This window comes from Penicillium psychrosexuale (genome assembly GCF_028828465.1).
Source record: "Penicillium psychrosexuale strain IBT 29551 chromosome Unknown utg000002l, whole genome shotgun sequence".
NCBI classification, from domain to species: Eukaryota; Fungi; Ascomycota; class Eurotiomycetes; order Eurotiales; family Aspergillaceae; genus Penicillium; species Penicillium psychrosexuale.
Genome location: NW_026643187.1, coordinates 1,189,851 through 1,203,147, shown reverse-complemented (window position 1 = coordinate 1,203,147; position 13,297 = coordinate 1,189,851). Strand labels below are relative to the sequence as shown.

General features: G+C 50.6%; 5 protein-coding genes across 5 annotated transcripts; 3 read left to right on the top strand and 2 right to left on the bottom strand.

The window, feature by feature from the left end:
* Positions 1–571: 571 nt before the first annotated feature.
* N7518_001590 (putative DUF221 domain protein) lies at positions 572–3,488 on the top strand (the record flags this gene model as incomplete). Its single annotated transcript, XM_057182518.1, has 2 exons — positions 572–658; positions 708–3,488. 2 exons carry the CDS (start codon positions 572–574, stop codon positions 3,486–3,488), a joined length of 2,868 nt encoding a protein of 955 aa, XP_057043968.1.
* A 1,821-nt stretch (positions 3,489–5,309) lies between these two features.
* Positions 5,310–6,357, top strand: N7518_001589 (heme-dependent oxidative N-demethylase family protein; the record flags this gene model as incomplete). Its single annotated transcript, XM_057182517.1, has 3 exons — positions 5,310–5,313; positions 5,390–6,072; positions 6,127–6,357. The coding sequence occupies 3 exons, from the start codon at positions 5,310–5,312 to the stop codon at positions 6,355–6,357; spliced, it is 918 nt and encodes a 305-aa protein (XP_057043967.1).
* Positions 6,358–6,500: 143 nt separating this feature from the next.
* Positions 6,501–7,680, bottom strand: N7518_001588 (homoserine dehydrogenase; the record flags this gene model as incomplete). Its single annotated transcript, XM_057182516.1, has 2 exons — positions 6,501–7,579; positions 7,647–7,680. 2 exons carry the CDS (start codon positions 7,678–7,680, stop codon positions 6,501–6,503), a joined length of 1,113 nt encoding a protein of 370 aa, XP_057043966.1.
* Positions 7,681–7,991: 311 nt separating this feature from the next.
* Positions 7,992–9,230, top strand: N7518_001587 (CCDC174 family protein; the record flags this gene model as incomplete). The annotated part of the gene is made up of 1 exon (XM_057182515.1): positions 7,992–9,230. The coding sequence occupies one exon, from the start codon at positions 7,992–7,994 to the stop codon at positions 9,228–9,230; it is 1,239 nt and encodes a 412-aa protein (XP_057043965.1).
* A 427-nt stretch (positions 9,231–9,657) lies between these two features.
* N7518_001586 (uncharacterized protein) lies at positions 9,658–11,878 on the bottom strand (the record flags this gene model as incomplete). The annotated part of the gene is made up of 8 exons (XM_057182514.1): positions 9,658–9,701; positions 9,759–9,940; positions 10,005–10,109; positions 10,168–10,279; positions 10,350–10,582; positions 10,770–11,234; positions 11,302–11,817; positions 11,862–11,878. 8 exons carry the CDS (start codon positions 11,876–11,878, stop codon positions 9,658–9,660), a joined length of 1,674 nt encoding a protein of 557 aa, XP_057043964.1.
* Positions 11,879–13,297: the final 1,419 nt, after the last annotated feature.

The following is a 13,297-nucleotide window of genomic DNA, read 5'->3' as shown; positions in this document are numbered from 1 at the left end:
CAAACAAGTCCACAGGCACAACTGTACCTACATGACTCCACGTCCTCAGTGCTACCTTGGATCTGACAATCCCGATGTTCTAGACTACGTCAACTGATTGGCGTACCACTTGACAAAGACTGATGGACTGCCAATGAGACCATGGTAGATGGGTCAGCAACGAGTTGAAACGTGTTAGGGGTGCCACAGGAAAAGCTAGTCGATGCTGACGCAAAATCTGATCTCCAGTGCCGTGGAAACAACAAATTATACGGAGTACATACCTATGAGGACTTCATGAAGAGAAGTGGCTACGTTGTGGCTCCCTTTTCCAACGGTGATCAGCGTTATATCCATGACCCAATTCTAATTATAACTAGTCCAGACCAAAGTCCACCAAAGTCCACTAAAGTCCACCTTTTTTTTCTCTTTCATTCGTGCGCATTATCTTTGTCTCACATCCGCTTGTCTTTCCCATTCAATCGCCCCGTTCCCCTCGTTTAATCTATTTTATTTCAACTTCATGCTGGGCTCTTGATTTACTCCGGCCCCTCGTTCATGCCGGATAGCCATTCGTTGCTGCTTTGACGTAATGGATCTACAACAATTGGGCTTGCATGCCCGCACGGATGGGACAGATACCTTCCTCGAGCTCATTGCAAATCCATTTCGGTCTGCAGTAAGTTGAAATTGTTTGCGGAGAGGAACACCACGTTGACAAGCTATAGTTTACAGTCACTGCTATTTGGGCCTCGCTAGGCACCTCGATCGGCGTCACCGTCCTCCTCGCTCTCCTCTTCTCCCTTGTTCGACCCCGTCACTCGCTTGTCTATGCGCCCAAAGTCAAGCATGCAGACCTCAAACATACCCCGCCGCCGGTGGGCAAGGGCTTCTTCGCCTGGGTCAAGCCGGTGATCAATACACGGGAACCGCAGCTGATCGAGTCAGTCGGGCTGGACGCCGCAATCTTCCTCCGCTTTACAAAAATGTGCCGCAACATCTTCATCTTTCTCAGCATAATCGGCTGCCTCGTCATGATACCGGTCAATATTACACAGAGCAAGAATTCTACTGACTCGACGGCGTCTGCCGCCTTCAACATGATGACACCCCTCAACATCACCAACCCCATGGCCATTTGGAGTCAAGTGGTATGCGCCTGGGCTTTTGATCTTATTGTTGCTTTCTTTTTATGGAGGAACTATCGCGCTGTGCGGAACCTGCGGAGGACATATTTCCAAAGCGCTGAATACCAGCGCAGTCTGCATGCCAGAACCTTGATGATCACGGACATCCCTGTCAATAGTCGTACCGATGAAGGTATTCTGCAGCTAACCGACAAGGTCAATCCCACCTCGGCCCTCCCACGAGCTGCTATTGGCCGCAATGTCAGGGATTTGCCTCGCCTCATCAAGGAACATGAAGAGGTTGTCCGAGAACTCGAGTCCGTTTTGGCCAAGTATCTTAAGAACCCGGACCGATTGCCAGCGAAACGACCGACCCTACATCCCCCTCGCCGACAACGCAAACAATTCCCCGGCGGCAAAGTGGACGCGATCGATTATCTATCCGTGCGGATTCGCGTCTTGGAAGAGGAAATCAAGCATGGCCGGGCGTCGATTGATCGCCGAAACGCGATGCCCTACGGCTTTGCCAGCTGGGACAATATCGAGCACGCGCATGCTGTGGCATGGAACGCTCGCCGCAAACGCCCTGAGGGCACTACTATTACTCTTGCGCCGCGGCCCAGCGATATCATATGGGAAAACCTTCCGCTTTCAAAATCCGCGCGCAAGTGGAAGCGACTGATCAATTTTATCTGGGTGACAGGCTTGACACTGGTGTGGATTGTTCCTAACGGTTTGATTGCCATTTTCTTGTCCAATCTGTCCAATCTGGGCTTGGTATGGCCGGCGTTCCAGACTTCGCTGGCAATGAACCCAAACGTTTGGGCTGCTGTCCAGGGTATTGCATCGCCCGCACTAACTTCGCTCGTGTATCTGGCGCTTCCGGTCATCTTCCGTCGACTTTCTATCCAAGGTGGTAGCAAGACTAAAACATCTCGAGAGCGCCACGTGCTGGGGCATCTGTATGCATTCTTCGTTTTCAACAATCTGATCGTCTTCTCACTCTTCTCGGCTGCTTGGTACTTCGTGTCGTTTGTGGTTGACAAAACCAAAAACCACGAAGATGCTTGGCAAGCCATCTTGGAAAGCCGGATGTATGCCAAGTTGGTAAGCGCTCTCTGCACCGTGTCACCGTTCTGGGTGACGTATCTTTTGCAGCGTAATCTCGGCGCTGCTATTGATCTGGTGCAGTTCGTTACCATGGCTTGGGTCTGGTTCGCCAAGACGTTCCTCTCACCCACACCCCGACAGGCAATTGAGTGGACCGCACCGCCATCATTCGACTACGCCAGTTACTACAACTACTTCCTCTTCTATGCCACCGTGGCTTTCTGTTTCGCTACCTTGCAACCCATCGTACTGCCGGTGACAGCATTGTATTTTGGTGTGGATGCCATGTTGAAGAAGTATCTATTGATGTACGTGTTCGTGACTAAGAATGAGTCTGGTGGTGCGTTTTGGCGTGTGTTATTCAATCGCATGATCTTCGCTACTATTCTTGCGAACGTGATCATCGCTCTCGTGGCCAAATCGAGCGGCACGTGGAACATGGTGTTCTGCGTGATTCCCCTGCCTTTCTTGATGATTGGATTCAAGATCTATTGCATGAAGACGTTTGACTCCGATTGCGAGTTTGTAAACCGTGCAAATCTAAGCGATGCCGAGGCCTTAGGTGTGAACACCTCAGACAAGAAAGCGTCAGACCGTCTGAATACCAAGTTCGGACACCCTGCCCTGTACAAACCACTTTTGACACCCATGGTGCACGCCAAGGCAGCCGCAGCACTAAAAGAAATCTACCAAGGTCGTCTGGACCAGGGTGACATGAGCGGCGAGTACTCAGACATTGCAATGAACCCAATGCTGGCCTCCCAGCCCGGCAAGTCTGCCGAACCCGCGCCCTTCGAGGTCGTCCCGGAGAACCATCTAGACTTCTCCTACTACAAGGATCGAGCAGACTTCCGAGACGAGTTCGGAGGCGGCATCTACGGCCGGCCTGATGACCTGATGACAGAGCGGTCGCATACACCCCGCAGTACTTTGCGAGGCGAGTGGTCTCCCGGCTCATCTCGTGCCTCATCACCCGCGCCCTCTCTGCCATCAATGCCGCTGAACATGCACAAGGGTTACGAACACGAACACTCCGACCCGACCGGGCTTATCCACCCGGCCTTCCGTGTGCCGCTATCGCGGGGCAACAGTGGCAGGTCGGCTGCAAACGCAGACGAGTCGGAGTCCGGACTCCTCAGCAATGCACAGGCTCCTGGGCAGACGGATATCACGAATCCGCTCGGTCGCTGGAGGACCGGTGGTTATGGACCAGTCGACCAGGAAGACGAGCCCTCGTATACTTCCTACGACGCTTACCGTTCACATGGGTAAGCTGTTCGGTCATATTAGCCCTGCTGGGCGAAACATTTGCATCTGTATAGTTTTGTATTCTACAACATTTCTCGGGGGGACTCAGCGTCATTTCTAAACACGAAGGTCACGATTTATTTTTTTGGTCTGCTTAAGGCACATCTTGGAAATCACCATTTACACATGAAGTGGACAATTTAAATATCATATTTAATATCAAAATATCAAACTTTTCCAAACCCATTCAACACATCTTCAGATCAATGCCAGCCATAAAACACACGGTTAAGCCTCACGTGAGTATTCAGGGTCCAGCCAATCAGATCAGAGTACCCCAATCGTGGAATCCAAAGCCGAGCAAGTGCAATTTGACTCTCTACAGTTCATTTACTGAGAATCAAAGACTGACCCTAAAAAATGAACCAACCGTGAAAAAAGAGGTGTCAGCAGTGGGTGGTCCGAGTCGCAGCGCGCCAAAGCACCGACACAGCTCCAACCCACCAACAACCGCAACCTCCCGAGGCTCACGAGCGCTCTAATACACAGCAAAATAATGGCGTGGTACTCCATCCTCCCGCCGGGACTCACCCAACTCGAGACCTGGTTAGCTCGCATCTTCGTGAGTTTCCCTCTTTCCTCTCCGACTTTACCCCCCTCGTGACGCACCCCTTATGACGCAGTCGCTAACCTACCCCGGATTCCGCAGTTCTTCCTCGGTCTCATCACCATTGGCCCCTGGGCCTTCCTCGTACTCCTAGACGCAACCATCTGGATATATCGTATGACCCTTTGGGAGGTCCCCTGGATTGGTGGACGAGCACGTGGTCGCCAGCGCCCTCGCGCGCCGAGCTTGAATGAACGCCCGGACGGACAACGGAGGGCATTTGGACTGCGCGGCGTGGAGACGGATACCGGCAGCAGCGAGGGGGAAAATCAAGATGATTCTCCAGGGCGGAAGAGGGAGAAAGATCAAGGTCGTGACGACTCTCAGAAGGGGAATGTGAGCCCTGTTGTTGTCCAAGGATTAAAGCCACATTTGAGTGGAGATGGTATCTTGAAACAAAGGAGCTCGGGGCAGATATGATGATTGGATTGCGTCTCCTTTGGAAAAGTGATGATGTTTATGAATCTTGTGTTATTGTTGTCTCTTGTCGCTTTGACTATATGAGCAAGCATACATTTCTTTTATTGCTCGTCTCGTCTTCCCAGGTTGTGTGTGAGAAGACTTATATACCTATACATCGAAGATTGTATGATACTTCCGGAGTATAACCTACAATCTATTATACAAAGCCCTAGATAATGAGTAGCCAATCTTACAATACCCCAACTGTCTTATCTTGAAAGTGCCAACCCCGCAGGTCCCGACATCTCGGCCGTGTGAGTCAATCAGAGAACAATGGACGGACAGTTCAGCCACTCAAAGTGGGGGAGATAAGCTCCAACGCGAGTCTCCAAGCCAAGTTCGCTTTCTAGTGAGGAGTTCATGCGGATTAGGAGGTTGTTCAAGGATAAAACTCTCCGTTGAGCAGGGATCTAAACTTCGACAGCTTAGATCCACTCCATAGTGATTTGAGCAGGATGGCACACATTCTATACAAAGCCATTGATACACCATGGCCTCCATTCTCCATATATCTGTTCTTTGCTCTTATCGTGGGCACATGTGCTGCTGTGTGGAGGGTTCGACAATCCCGTAAGGCTAATGCATACGGGAGGACGAAGACAACTTTCTCGGACAATAAGATATCCCCCATCATACCTCTAGAGGGATTCAATTGGGTGGAGACCGAGCCGTTGCAATTCCGGCCGTTTAAAGGGAAAGACAAATACAACTTGACCATGGGTGAGTCCCTCGTCCGATGCTCTACAAATATACCATACTACACCGCTCGACACATATCGAGACTAATCCATATCAGCACTTGAAAGCCTCGATCCATCCGAGCTCATCCCGATGGACAAAACATACAAGGACCGACTAGCTCTCCGCAAGTCCGTAATCGACCAGCACCACGACATCGTGGTGGGAATCAACAACGACCAAACCCCAGAGGAGGATCCTCGCATCCGTCCCGCCATTAGCGAACTATACAATTATGTTCTGGGAACATACCTACCAACCCGTTATCCGAGCATGTTCCGTCTAACCGCTGGAAGCTCGCTCTTCCACAACCTGGTAACAGGCGCAACGTGGCCGACAACGCTGTCGCCAACGATGCCAACAATCCAAGCCCTGGAAATCCTGACCCAGACGGTAGACGAGGATTTCCTGATCCTGCTCCCTGAGCTATTCCCCGAAAATGAGGAACAGCCGAAATCCGTACTACAAGCATATGCGATCTGTTTCCCGGCTGGCTTCAACATGAGCGAGAAACTCGGGCAGCGTTTAGCCGATATTCATGTGCCGGTCCCGGGGTATCAGGAGAAGATTGGACGCAGCATGGATCGGTTCTTTGCGCGCATTGAGGTTGGGAGGTTTGTGAAACGGGCTAATTGGAGTATTACTATTGACACGGGTCTGTTTGCTGCTTTTGGTGGGACACATGCTGAGCCGGGGAAAAAAGAGGAGGCTATTGAGCCCGGGAAATTGAATGTTGATCAGGTATGTTGGCTTCGAGGAAGTCTATTTGATCGGATAGTGCTGATACCACTAAAGACTTGTCTCCGATGTGAGCGTCAGACGTTGCATCGGCTGCCGGTGTCCAAGGCTCTCGTCTTTACCGTCCACACTTATCTTTATCCAATTAAGCAGATTAAGGATGAGGGTTCTGGTGAGGACCTTGCGAACGCGGTCGATGGCTTGAAGAGGGGGAATGTGCCAGGAATGCATATTTATAAGAAGGGAGATGTGTGGGGAGAAGCATTGAAGGACTTCCTAAGGACTTAGACACTTCAGTATGTTGGAGTTCTGCGCAAGATACATGAATTATATGGTATATATGACACAAGGCTTGGACTCAGAAAGGGCGTTTCTTTATATGCATTGTCAAATTTTTTGTTTTATTATTTTAGGCCTCCAAAGCTCGCAATTTAGCGGAGGCGCTCGACAACCTTGATAAGATCGGCCGAAACACCCATGGCGGTAACTTCACCACCGGCACCGGCACCCTGCACAATCAGGGGATTGGCACCGTAGCGCTTAGTGTAGAAGCTGATGATGTTGTCACTGCCCTTCAGACCAGCGATGGCGCTGTCCTTATCAAAGTACTGCAGACCAACCTTGACAGCCTTGGCGGCGACATCAATGCTTCCAACGTAGCGCACAACCTTGCCCTGCTTCTCGGCAGTGTCCTTGATGTTGGCCATTTGGGCATCGAACTCAGGGAGACGAGTCATGAACTGAGTAATGCCGTCCGCGGATGAAGGCAGAGATGCGAGCTCAGCGGGGATCAGCGACTCAATAGGGAAAGAGTCAGGGCGGGAAACCTCCAGACCAGCAATACGGGCCAGGATGGTCAGCTTGCGTGCAACGTCCATGCCGTTCAGGTCATCACGAGGATCCGGCTCGGTGTAGCCCAGCTCCTTAGCCTGGGCGACGACAGCACTCCACTGGGCATCAGAAGCACCTGATGCAGGGGCAAAGGTGTTGAAGAGGAAGGACAGAGTGCCAGAGAAGACACCCTCAATGCGGGTGACCTCATCGCCGGTAGCAACCAGGTCCTTCAAGGTCGACAACACGGGCAGGCCGGCGCCCACGGTGCTCTCGTGGTACACGAGGGCCTTACCCTCAGCCGCAGAGGCAAAGATATCCTTCCACAAGGACAGGTCATCGGAGAATCCCTTCTTGTTGGGTGTCACCACTGAGATGCCCTTCTTGAGGAATGTGGGGTATTGCCGGGCGAGGCTAATGTCAGAAGTGTTATCGACCAAAATGGCTCGGCCAGGTGCGGAGGCGAGGTATGTAGCAATTTCTTCGGCCTGAAGGGCACCGCTCTTGGTCAGCGATGGTGCAGCAGCAGCTGTGGCCCAATCGGCGGCGGGGATGGCCGGCGAATAGGCGGGAGTCGGGGAAATGAGGGTCTGGGAGGAACGGGCAAGGAGGACAAGCTGGGGCGCATTGGGGAGATGAGCGAGCTGTTGGAGGAAGGCCGTACCAACGCCTCCGACACCTAATTGATCAAATCGTTAGTACTCAATTGGTTGGACTTTTAAAGCTCAGTAGTGAGGGACACCTACCAATGACACCAAGGTAGATAGGACTAGCCGACATATTGCTGATTGATGATTTTTTTCTTGATTATTTCGATCAGCTTAACTTTCTGATTCTCAGTCAAGAGTTCAATATCAGATCAAAACTAAGAGAACAATCAATTGACTCACGGCGCAATCGATTCACCTGAGTAGTGGGGGTGCGGGGCTGCCCCGAATATCGGCATTAGTCATCAATAGCGGCAGAAAATGACATAAGGTTTGGCGGTGTATATTGGCTTATCGATAAGCCGGTGGCTGTAGGAAATACGGTAAACTCCGCGCGTGAAACCTGTAACTTCTTGACACTACACGTGTATCATTCACATTATCATGCCTGCTGATCAGGATTCCCTCTACGGGCAGCCGCGCCCAAAAAAGACCAAACCCGAACAAGTCACCTCCTCAAGCCTCGCCTTCACCTCTCAGCTCTCTTCACTCATCGCCCAAGATGCGACCTCCGCTTCGTCGCGGGGACGCCACCGTCCCTCCAAGAATCCGAAGTCTGATATCTTTTCAAAGCACAACAAAGGTACTCAGAAGCGTGCAGCTGCCGATCTTGCAGATGACAACAGGGCTCTCAAGCAAGTTCACAGGAGCACCCAGGACATTGGCTCTGTTGACGCCATCACACTGGGCCGGTCTCGACGTCGAATGCAGGAAAAGGCGCGCCTCTACGAAGATATGAAGAAGGGATTGCATCTTGCCGGTGATAGTGATGATGATGACATGCCGGCTGATCCATCCGACCCGGACGCCTACCTAGCCCGACTAAGACGCAAGGAGAAGGACGTATTGGTTGATTTCGATCTCAAGCACGCAAGCGAGGAGCAACTCAAGCAAGATGAGTCCGATGACGACAATGCATCCATTATTTCCTACGAAGACGAATTTGGCCGGTCTCGCCGTGGCACTCGCGCCGAAGCCGCCGAAGCCTCTCGCGCCATGGATGAAGAAGCGGGTGCCAAAGCTGCCCAAGAACGCTGGCGCCCTGCTCGTCCTGACAATTTGATTTATGGAGAGGCCGTTCAGACTGAAGCCTTTAATCCTGATGCCAACATTGCGTCGCACATGTCCCATCTCGCCGCTCGTCGTGACCGCTCGCCTACCCCGCCGGAGAAGAAGCATTACGAGGCTGAAGCGGAGATTCGCAACCGTGGAACTGGATTCTATAGCTTTTCGACCGATGAGGGGGAGCGCAAGCAGCAGATGGAAGAACTCCGAGTTCTGCGAGAGGAAACTTTATCCAAGCGGAAAACGGACGAGGAACGGATGGCTGAGCGCAAGGCTCATTTACAGTGGCGATGCGAAGAGATCCAAAGACTTTTTAAGGAAAATATGGAGACGTGGCGCCTGGAGGACCTTGAAGCCGAACGCAACCCCGAGCCAAAGGTAGCCCCTCCACTTAAACCACCCCCCTCAAAATGGCTGTACCCTGAGTACGACCCCCCGTATGACTGGACTACATGCCCACTGGCACGACGGTACATGTTCATGGATCATCCTGAACCAGAAGATATCGCTAGCTTTGCAGGGGATAACAACGCTGCAAAGGATATAGACACTTCGTAAGTCTCTTTCATGATGTTCCGCATGTGGCCAAGTGATTCCTCATCACCTTTCCATCGCATCTGCTCGCGCTTCAATGTGCTTTCTGGTTTCTACTTTGCGTTTCTTTTGTATATGTGATACCCCTAGTAAGTTGGCTTGAATTTATTTCTAAACAATGGTTTTGGTTGAACCTAGTCTACGTTTAGGCCTAGCAGAAATATGGGAGCGAAGAAGCCATGGAGCTGTAGAGGACCCACGGCGAGGACAATCCATTATAGACATACATAAGTCCAAAGAGGTACCAAACTAGCAATCGGGACTACTAGAAAGAAATCCACGGCTCTTGAAATCTTGAATCATCGCAATCATATCAACATAACTCATAAATCATCATGTCAGAACAGAGATTCCAATTAAAAACCATCAGTCCAACTGTTCCTATCATAACTCAATCGCCCAGTTCATCCATGACATCCACGAACATCCGAGCATCTAAACAAACGTCCAATCAGTCAACAATACTCGAGACCGTTGCGTCCAACCACTTACCAGAAGAGCGCGTGAACTCCAGGATATGATAACCTTGTGAGGTCTGCGGGGGGTCGTAATCATCGACAGACATAAATATGATGGGCTTGATATCACGCACAATCACCGTTTTGGAACCCTGCAACTTAAGCCAACTGCGTTTCCCAAGGTTGTGGGTGACGAATGCTGTCCAGACGGGTGTGCTGTGTTCATTTTCATTAGAATTCATTTTCGATGTTTAATTCGTACAATTGACGCTTGACATACTGATTCATCTCGCCTAGGTGGACTGACGCCTGCATTCTTACGGCTCCAGTCACCGTGTCTTTGTATACGCGCAGCGCATGCATGTACCCATCGTCGGTGATCGGGCTAGAAGATATCAGCCTGTCTGAACTCAGTTATCCTTGGTATGGTGTGGATTGCTCACGCTCCAAAGCGTTGCTGTTCGTGTGTCAGCTCGTGGTCTAGGATTTCTCCTATAGGATGGCCTGCATCCTGGGAGCGCAAGGCGAGGAATACGTTATGGAATATCACTAGATCTGAAAGATAAAGCTGTAAGTATGTCACTTCGACAGCCCAAGGCGGGGCTTTCAGATTAGCATTGCTGACCTTCCAATGTGCTGAACTTCAATAGGGTCCATAAAACAAGCTCTGTTCCATGATTCCGCCGCCTGCACAGTCGGAGGCAAGAGCCATCTCGCATGAGCTCGAGTAAATTCAGCGGCAAGCAGTAGTAGTCGCTAGGCCCCGTCCGGTGGGGCTTCTTGCAAAGGATGCGGACACGATGGTCTGTTTTCCTTAGATAAAAGGCCACACGCATATCGGACTCGTCGTTTAGGCATCTATACTGTGTTAAAATGTATGCTTAAAGGAGTAAAATTTCGCAACTTGCAGGTGAATGAGTTCCTCATATCCCTTGTCTTTAATTGATTGTTTAATGCCAGGTTGAGATTCTCCGCAGCAGCGTGACCTATTGCCAAAATATGTTAGCCAAATTCTGAGAACTAAACCAAGCTATTTATAACTTACTTTTCTCTTGAAGACGGTAGAGGAGTGTTGGTAGTATTACACCCGAATGTATCTTTGGCCCAGTGTTCTTGAATAACATCCGCGCTAGTACTCGCGGATGTAGAAGTGAACGGCGAGAGCGGGATATCCGGGACAGACGGCGGGAAATCCGAAGAAGTGCCGGAGGAAGGCGACATTGGCGGAGGAGACATATGCGACGGCCGAGCGCGCTCGAATGACCTCCGGCGCCGTCTGTTCAGGTCAATTACCGGGCGGCCACTCGTCGGACGTTCCCTCACCGGGCGCTCCCTTGGGAGGCGCTCTCTCACCGGGCTCGGGGGAGTCGCTGGGCGGTGTCTGATAGGCGAGTCATCCGGGCGGAGTGTCATGCCTTCAAAGCGAGCAGCGAACAGACCATCTTGTATGGAGAGTAAGGCCTTGAATTGATTGACGAGCATCACGAGGGCCGACGAGGTATAGTGACCACTAATAACGACCAGGAATAAGTACACGCATGCGCTTGTCTACTAGTTTTGCCTGGCGGAGCACCTACTCTCTTACCAAGTCATAGAACTCTTTAAAGGCCGTCTTATACTTGGCTAGGCGGGCTGCCAGGGAGTAGTTTGATTGATCCCAAAAGAACCGACTCATAAATGCCCATGTGCGCTTGTACATCGCTGGACTAGCATCTGGGCCATCAAGACGTCTGAAAACATCGCCGATATCCTCGATTGTATATGTGAAACTGGCTTGCACCACGGTCAAATCGGGTTTGATCATTTCAAAATAGCGGCGATTTCGGGGATCTTCTGCTAGATGTTGCAAAGCGGACAAGGATGAGCTGATGGCGAATAACTCGGACAAGAGCGCCGAGATCTCGCTCATGTGTTCTGGGAGAGGGTCTCGGAATGTATAAAAACCAGCCGCCACGTCGTCGGCGCTCTCACGAGACGCGCGCAGAGCCTGAGCCATCTTATAGTACAGGATTAGGCCATATACGGGTTGGTGATTTTCTTGGGGGAGGTGCGGAGGGATCTGGTGGGGAGGGCTCTCTCGAAGGGGGAGGGGGCTAGGGAAAAAATTAGGAACTAAATAATAGGCCAATAGGCTCACATGCGCACAATTAACATTATTTAGAAAAGACAAAACGAAAAACGGAAAGAAAGCCCTCGAGATAAGAAGCGGGAAAGAAAAAATCTTTGCCCATGAGGCTCTCGAGACAGGGTTGTCCCAGGACCGACGTGTTCACGCCCGAATGGCGGGGCTTGTGGAGTCTTGGTCTCCTCGTCATCTCTTTCGCTTTTCTCATAGACCGCTTGTTCACGGATGTATAGAGGATGTAGAGAATGTAGAGAATGTCTCTGTATACCCTTATAAGCTCGGTATAAGCTTCAGTTCATAGGGTCTTCCCGGCCCTAAGTGCGGAGAAGTGGTCAATTTTATGCTTATGGCTCTCAGTTAGACCAATCATAGGAGCGCTTTGGGGTAATACTCCATATAGAGAGGGAACAAACTGTCTAACATGAGATATGCCCGATATAACTAGCCCCACTAGGTAAAATACGTGGCATACATATTTTCCAGATAAACTCTTTCCCGGATTGCTTGCATATGATATCAAAGTCGAGGAACCCAGTAAAATCGAGTAATAGAAAGCCAATCCTACTAAGTTAATTAATTTCCCTGAGGTCTCTGGATAAATGCGCTTCTTGCCAGACTTCTATTCCCCACAACCCGAACGAAGTCTATATATAGGTAATGTCGAGCAAGTACCACCGAATTACGGGTCTTGAGCGGGTTTTGGCGAGGGTCCGATGGTGTTGTTAATCCCCACTTCACATCCGTAGTGATTCATGCCATATAGCGAGTTACACATTCCTTGGTTGGAAGAAACCCGGGCAACACCAGACACCGCCCTTCACATACAGACGGTGCTGGACTCCCAACGATAGGCACTATAGACCCAACAAATGTCCCGCTCTACTAGCGGATGTTATCGTTGACTTTGGCGTATGAAGAGGTATAGCTTGAGGTAGCGCGATTAATCCTGGACGGTCAGCCCGCTCTGCCTTCATGTGAACGATTGGTACGGTGATGGAGCGCTGCTGGCCACTGCGAGGTCTTTGACCTCTTTGCTATTAGACGGCATCAAAATGAACACACCGTGCGATTATTGCGAGGGGGTAAAGGAGAAGGCACACGAGAAACGGGCCTTATAGCCCATATTTGCTGATCGATCAAGAGTCCTAGATGGGATGGTTCCTTCCATGCTCGAGGCAGCTGGGGCGAAACATGATAGACCAGCCTAATTCAACAGGCGAGGAGGTCGCGACACTGAAGTCTAAGAAACTGGTATTTGACAGAAGTAGGAGTCAGATGTAATCATGAGAAACAGTAGATCTTGCGTATCTCTAAACAATGAAATATCGAAGTCAATTCTCGAAACTAGTCATGAAAGGTACTCTATACCCCCCAAGAAGAAAAGGAAATATATACCCACTCAATTAATCTCAATTTCACCAAATTATACGGAAAGCGTTGATTTCGAA